Here is an 8,002-nt window from a genome sequence, read left to right on the forward strand (position 1 = left end):
CCTCAAAACTATTTCCAGATCACATGTTAACCAACCCAGTGGCATCACATTGAGTACAGACACAATATGGTATTAAACATGTTCTAAAAACTTTAATTTTATGCACTTATTTCTTAAATCCAGCTCCACAGACAGTGTTAAATCTAGATCAGTTTTTGAGAGCAGGGCTCCTTGGTGTAAATTAGCCTGGTTACATGTATTGTTTCATGCACACTCTAATACCTCTTGACATTAAAAAAAAGAGATGAGTGTTAAACACCTAGATTGTGCTAATTCTCAGAGGTGACCAAGGTTAGAAGAAACCTCTTCAACCAAGAGATTGTTTCCCCTTCAAAGAAAGCCAAGCTACAAAGGAGCCGCTCTGTGTCTGCTGTGGAAGGAGTGAAACGCAAGCGATCCCATGAACCTGAAGGTAGAAGAATGCACTGTTATAGATTAATTTAAATACGTAATGTAATAATTGTCCATGACTTCCTGTCACAGTTATTCCTATTTTTAAACTACTTTAATGTTTTCCAAATAATTTTTTGTGTTCAGAGAGGCACAGGCTTCTTACCAAAAAAGTGTGTGAGACTCCCCTCCACAAGCAAGTGTCTAGTCGTCTACTACACAGGCAGAAAATTGGAAGGTATGTTTCTGTTAATGCAATTAATATTTTTATTTGCCACACCTTTATTTTAAATTTAATCAGACCTGAAGTACGTAGTAACTCAGGTTATTTATTTTTTGTGAAGAAAACCTGTCCTAACTGAGGAGTGCATTGTGGAAGAATCACCAGTGAAACCTTCAGAAGGTATTTTGCTAATACCAAGTTGTTGTTGTTGTTGTTGTTGTTGTTTTGTTTTTCTACTTAAATAACATTTACACAAATGCATGATTTATAATTGTATATGTATGTAAACTAAGTCAGTTTTATATATACAATTTCACCTTGTGCTTTTTCTTTATACCTGGTTCTTTTCTTGATTAAAGACAGCAGGAAATCTGAGTAAAAAATATTTACATATATATTTGAATATTTAATTTAACAGAAATAACTTCAAAGATGCACAATAATTTTGTGTGTATCAATTAGACAGTCTGTTTTGTATCGTTTTGCTGCTTTGGATATTTTCGTAAGATTGTAATTTTACACAACTCACACTTTCCATATAGACCATAAACTCAATACATCTTTGTCCTTTGGTTCTGTGTTAGATCTAAGAAGGAGCCCAAGAATAAAGAAGTTCGCTCGGAGACACTCAAGCACTTTCTATTCAAGTTCTCAGCCTCGTTCCCGCAACCTGGACCAGGCTTTCTCTGCATCCCAGCTTAGTCTGAGTGATGGCAAAATATGTGGGGTTAATGTAAAAACAGTTCGGTCTCCCATGCGTCTTCTTTTTGGAGCTGCTGAGTCTCCCAGTCATTCTAACCAGTCAGGTGCAACCAGGCCCAGCAGGTCACGGTTATCCACAGACTCAAGCGTCTTTGAGGTAACTTCTCAATTTAATAATCAGTGTGTCATCCTAATGTGCTGCAATTTGAGATGATTACTAAAGATCAGCTTTTTTCAAGTGTGTTCATGTGATCTGAGAGCAAATTCTAAAACGTATTTTTGATCTTTTTAGACTCCAGACAAAACCGCAAAATCACCCAACAAACGAGGGAGGGCCAGTATTGCAAACACGACTCCAAAAACACCTAGGACTCCTCAGACCCCTAAATCCCCCAAGACCCCACCTTCCACCAGTACACATGTTTTGTCACTTGCAGAGAGTCCTGAGGTAGCTAGCACTAGTGGACTTGGTATGTCTCTGAGGGGCACTCCTTTCAGATCTCCAGCCAAAAAGCCTTTTGTTCCAGAGACACCTACAAAGCAAAACCCCATAAGGAGCCCTCTGAAGGGTATTCTCAGGACTCCAGTCAAGGCTTTGATTGAAGGATGCACCTCTACTGATTTACATCTGATCCACAGCCCAATTTCCAGGACTCCCAGGAAGAGTGTCACGTGGTCTCCCTCTCCACAGAAATGTAGGATAGTGGAGAAGAGTGCTAATTTTAAAGTGCCACAGTCACCGAGTATTACATCTCACAGTTCTCTGAGACTGGTGACATCCAGTAAGTTCAGCAGTCCTGTCAAAAGCACAAACACTAAAAGAGACATTTTCAAGACCCCAGAAAAGACGTGTCAGGTACACCTAGTAAAAGTATCAGAAAATGCGCATAGTAGCTGTTTGACTCCAGAACAAAATCGAGGGTCTTCTGTAAAACCTCACTCCAGTTTTAAAACACCAGGAAAAGGTGATGCTGTTCTGGTTGAACCTCAAGCTAAAACCACACCCCCACCAGAACACCACCTTTCCACTCACCCGGACACTACAAGTCAAAATAAAACGCCTAGTCCAACTCACCAAATGGTTACTCGTTCTGGGCGAACTCCAGGTAAAAGTTCAAACACTGCTTCACCATATAATCCTGAAGTTTCACCACTTTTAGATGCCACTCTTTCAGATAGCTCAGATGCCTCAGCAAAGTCTCCACCAAAGTTCTTAACAAGAAGAAAGTCTGGTCAAGGGGGTAAAACAACTACACGTGTGTTAAGGTCCCAGTCTAATGAGAGTTTGCAGTCAGACCCAAAGGAAGAGGCCCAGACTAAGGCCTCGCAGTCCACTGCAAGTGACGCTAGTGCTCATACTGATTCTCAGCAATCTTCTCATGGTACCTCTGGAACCACAGATGATGATAGCATTGACATAGTTGATGCAGCCATTGTAAAAACAGAGTTTAGCGGAGGTCTCAAGATGAACATTAGCTTTACACGGAAGCCATCACTGTCAAGTGAAGACTTTGTGTCAAACACTGTCTCTGCTAAACCACGTGTCCCATCCCATAACACACCAAGCCGGAGTTACGGCTTCCGTCAGACACCTGATCGGCAGCAGAGGGAGGCTGCTGCTCGTTTAGGATACGGAAATGATTCACCTCGATTTTCAACCCCTAGAGGCTCAGCAAGACATGGCCGCCAAAAGGGCACAAGTACGCCAAATCCTCTTACCTACCAAGTAGAACTGGAAATGCAAAAATCAGGACTTCCCAAGCTAAAAATTAAACGCACAGATTCCACGAATGCAGGAGAGTTTGTCTCAGATGGAAGTCCTCGATCAGGAGCGCAAAGCCCTGTAGTAGGTGTGAAACCTCAGTTTGAAAGCCCCTTGGCCTTATTTTCCAAATACCGAGATCCCGGATGCATGTCACCATCTGTCTGTGCTCATGTAACCCCAGCCAAGGGCACACCCGGGAAAGGTGCAAGCGTCCAGACTTACATCTGCCAGTCTTACACACCTACGCACCATCCTGCCTTGTCACCAGTAACTGCAGAGACTGTCCCCCTGACTCCTTCACCTCAAAGTGCTGGTAAAGTGACCCCAGAAAACCTTAACAGCTGGCCTCGCAGGAAAAGAGCTCAGATTAGTGTGTTAGGAGGCAAAGATCGTGGCCTGAAGGGGGAGCCTCAGCTTGAGGAGCTCCTGGAGGAGGCTGAACTTGGAGTTAGTAGGTTGCGGGACATTGAGGATACTGATGAGCCTTTGGACAACAAAGCTAAATCATTAGCTCTGACTTCCAAACAATCCCCTCCAGTTGGATCAGATGTGTCTCCTCTTTCTCCACTGGAAGAGTTGTACTGGATGGAAAAGCTGGCTGAGTGCACGGACTCTCACAGGGCTGAAAACGAAACCGGCTGGGCATCTCAAAATGAAGATGGCATATCAGGTAAGCCATGGTTTATACATTTTTGTATTGTATGCTTTAAATATATAAGTTTTGTGTTCTAAATTTTTGAGATTATGCATGGAGAGTTGCAACTGATTTATAGTTTAATTTAATGATTTATTTAGTGAGTAATTTAGTGGTTTTATTGGATAAACAAATTTCAGCGATTTAAAAGGGCTTTCATTTGATTTATGAGCCTGAGCTTCAGTATTTCAATTAGAATATTTACTCTTTTCATTGCTTATTTATTACAGAGAATTTAGTGATCACACTGTTTTGTTTTTTAAATGATTGCATGAAGTCATATGAATGAAATCCATCACAAAGTGTCTGATTTTGCCATTTTCTGCAGCAGTGACTCCTCCCAGCTCAAAGGTGCGAAAGCCAGTGTCTGCCAGTGGTATTTTGGCCCTTACCCAGTCCCCATTGTTGTTCAAGGGCAAAACAGGTTCTGCCAGTAAGAGAACACCAAATTTTAGAGGTAAGTTGTACATTGTTATAAAACCTTTTTGTTTTTTGTATTTATTGTTCAAGGCACCATCTATTTTCATTACACTCACATTTTCAATATGCCGTAAAGGCTCTTCTGTTGTCTTTTCAGTAGGATTTTATCGGCTCATTCTTTTCAAGGATTTTAGTTCATGAGCCACAGGCAACCTAATTTGATTTAAAGTGGGATTGACCAGAAAAGCATTGTGTCATAACTCATAAAACATCTCTTTTCCTAAAATATATGGCAAACTGTATTCTTTCCATAATGTTTTCAGAAGAAGCTGCATCAGAGAGGACAGAAATTGATGGAGTGGACCTGTCTCCCTTCAGCCAACCAAAGAAGCGCTCAAACACAGGAAAGACCTACAGCAGGAAGAGACTAATTCACTGAGTTACAAAGGAAAGTGGCCAACAAAGCAGAAAGTTTGTCCATTCTATGCTTAACTCTGAAGCTGAGCCTTTTGATGACAGATCTGAAACAGGTCTTTAAAGCACCACTTGAAAATGTTTTTTTTACATGAAACAATGTTCCATTCAATCAGCTCTCTCGGCACTTTTGATCTGGACATTTTCTCTTCCAACCCGTGGGATAGGTTAAGACTTTGGTTTCAAACCGAGCTGAAAGTTGTGCCATTTTGCCAAGACTTTAAAACTTGCCTTTTCTGTTCCTTTAGTCATTTTAAAATACCCACTTGGGTGTTTCTGAAGCTAAAACCTAGAAAACAGGTTTGCATTGCATATCATTGTTCAACATGTGTAATTAATTATTTTATAATCAATTCAGAGCTTTTAATTTGCTGTTGTAAATATGTTCTTGTGTATTTATTAGTTGTATACTTTTTTTTTTAAATAAAAGGAACAATTTTAACAGTTTGTAAATAAGTTGCTAAAGTCTTGTAAATAAATATAAATTTCTTAATGATTTGGAAGCTACATATGTATTTTGTGTCTTGTACCTTCTTATCATTTGAGTATTTGCAGGATATAGTCAACCTATTCAGTAAGACAAACTAAAACCTTACCGAACTTTACTCTGCAGGCTTCATTGTCTTTGACTGTCACCATAATAAATAATTTTATTACCTGCCAGCAAATAAAAGCAAACCTGGTGTTATCTCTTAAGTTTCAAAGGTCACTGCTCTAAAACCATAAAACTGAGTGCATTCAGTAAGGGGTACAAAAAGTAAGGAAGAATGTTCTAATAAATCAATATAATTGACTTCATTTTGTAATCATCTTCTCAGGAGTATATGTTGGTGTGAATGTTTTTGTTTTTTTTAATCCTCTGTTAATTGAAATGCTTCGTTAGCTCCTGCAAAGCCCCATAAATGGCACACTTCTTCGTCCTGTGTTTGTGTAGTAGTTCAGATAGCTACCACAAGTAGAAAGTACACTCCACTAGCTTGATCAGCTGTGGCTCAGGGTCCTAGTGCATGTTAAAGTAATTGTGTGCAAAATACTGCCTCTGATGCATCTAACAGATTGGTATTTGTGTGCATGTGTTAGCTGTTAAGGCACGGAACAAAGCTGTATGAACGTGTGTGAAAGGACAAACGTGGTCTGTGTACCAGATGGTTTACTATTTATTTGCTCCTGAAACATTTCCCGTGTTGGCACGTTGAGTGTTACAAAAGAAAAAAAATCTATTTCTTGTCTTGGCTGTGGTTTTGAAAGCTGGACCCTTTCACTAGTAAAATTCTGAGTATTACTATAACGAATGAGGTCAGAATTCCCTTTGACTGTTTCAGTTTTATGGCCCTTGCTCTGCCACACGTCTGACTTAGCGGTTTATTGTTAATAAGTAACAATTTACTTTTCCTATTGCGTCAAGACAGTATGTCTCGTGTAACCAGGCTTTTCTTTAATGCTGAAAGTGAAGCGTCGTGTATGTGTTTACAGGGCGGCCCTTAGCGGCTGGAAACACAGTGAGATGGACCAAGGCAAGTGTAGTGGAACAAAAAGTATTCATTTGCTATACAGCTCTCCTTACAACAATTTACTCGTCGAGCTTCTTCACAGTACAATATCAACCCTCCCATGACAACCGGCAGCCTTAAATATGTTCAGCTGTCACAGACTAACCCATTCTTCCACTCAGGTAAATTCTCAAATCCCAACCTTCCACCACAGTATACAATATCTCAATTAGAATAAATAAATACATAAATATATTTCACATTTTTATATTAATAAACATTTCACACTTTAATTTTACACCAAACCCAATATTATAAAAACCCAGAAACCCAAGCACAAAAAGATTCACCACTCTCTCTTTACCAATGGTCTCTCCCGGAACCTTTAAATGGTGTCTGGACCCCTGGGGAAGCGTTTGCCCAAACACCTTAAAGAGGACACAGGCAAGAAAGGTGAGTAATTATATCTTACAAACACTTATTTGCACCACTTTTATTCCTAGATTTCACACCCACACATTTGCATTAGTTTTCTTTACTGGTAAGCCTTAATCACAATCTCAATCACCATGCTTTTCTCCTCACAGACAACCACCACATTCCTTGACGAGGAGCAGCTGTGCAGGATCTGAAACAAGGCTACCAACTGATTTTAAAATTCCCAATAAATAGTCAATAAATAATTAAACTTCTTGTGTGCAAATGTTTTACTGTGCAAACCCATGCTTGCATTGCAATGCTAAATAAAGTGCTTGATAAGGTGCTTTTAATAAAGTGAAAGGTGTGCTCTAAAGTGCTATTCAAAGGAGTTTGCAAAGAAAGTGCTATACAGATAATATAATATAAATGACTGTAGTAAGGGAGTCCTCTTCCTTACACTCACACAATGTTAAGTCAGTAGTTGTGTCTCTCAGCTGTGCAGAGCTGAGCAAAGGTTGGTATTCCTTCACATAGCAGCCACATACGTTCTTTGATGTAGTTTTCGGGGCCATGACTCAACTGCAGCTTTCTGCTCGTGCCAGGAATGGTGGATTGTTTTGAGCTATGTACTCTAGCCAGACTTCTCCGCAGCATGAACATTTTTGCACTGTGTCTTGGTGCATTCATATAACCCCTACTTGTAGAAGACTCATTTCTCCCTCTCTCCCACACACAGCTGCTGCCACATGCTTTTTTTTTTTTTTTTTTCTTTTTTTTTTAATGTGAATGGGACAGGCCTCGCGTCGACTTTCCTTGGAAGAAAGTCAGTTTTGGAGGGAAGGACTGCTTGAGGCACCTTTGTCTTAAGTAGTCTTTATGTTAGATTAGGATTAGATTTTGTCCTCTTTTTTTTTTTAATCCGAATAATTATGTGAAAGTTTGTGTGCTTATGTGTTGATGTAAAAAGTCTCAGTTACTTTCATTCCGTTTCAGTCTTAGCAGTAAACTCCATGTCAGGTGAATAGGCTTATATGCAATCAATCTACCACTGTAGTTTTTTTTGTTTTGTTGTTTTTTAAATTAGATTTTTTTCCCCCCCTTTTTAATCCTGGAGGTAGTTCAATTCAACACAGAAGTACTGCCAGCTTTGTTCCTCTCTAATGGAGGAGTTGTTCTAAATACATCATGGTGCTGTAAACTAATAAATGATCCCATAAGGAAGCTATGTGAACTTTGCTCCCAGTACAGTATGACCACTATTTCGTCTATAATCCAGAGATTACTGAATTATCTTGAGTAAGTAGCTCAGAGTGAATGTAAAACCGGCCTGCCTCTTTCTGACTGTAGCATGAATAGTGTGTGGCACAGATCTGATTTCCATTTCCAAATATTCAAAGACTCACTTAAAAAAAAAAAAAAAAAAA

General features: G+C 39.5%; 1 protein-coding gene across 3 annotated transcripts in view; it reads left to right on the forward strand.

Moving 5' to 3' along the window:
• ticrr (TopBP1-interacting, checkpoint, and replication regulator) overlaps positions 1-5,364 on the forward strand; it is a 16,242-nt gene extending 10,878 nt beyond the window's left edge. The window contains exons 20-22 of one of the 3 annotated variants that reach the window (XM_014336576.2): positions 2,088-3,750; positions 4,103-4,231; positions 4,521-5,364. In XM_014336576.2, the coding sequence (XP_014192062.1) occupies positions 2,088-3,750; positions 4,103-4,231; positions 4,521-4,633 (1,905 nt within the window). In that variant the 3' untranslated portion in view covers positions 4,634-5,364. Of the gene's footprint in view, positions 1-2,087; positions 3,751-4,102; positions 4,232-4,517 lie in introns of all 3 variants that reach the window. The other 2 variants (XM_014336577.2, XM_014336575.2) reach the window with 2 other exon arrangements.
• Positions 5,365-8,002: the final 2,638 nt, after the last annotated feature.

This window comes from Haplochromis burtoni, unplaced genomic scaffold (assembly GCF_018398535.1).
Source record: "Haplochromis burtoni strain Fernald_Lab_line unplaced genomic scaffold, NCSU_Asbu1 Contig_145, whole genome shotgun sequence".
Classification (NCBI taxonomy): domain Eukaryota; kingdom Metazoa; phylum Chordata; class Actinopteri; order Cichliformes; family Cichlidae; genus Haplochromis; species Haplochromis burtoni.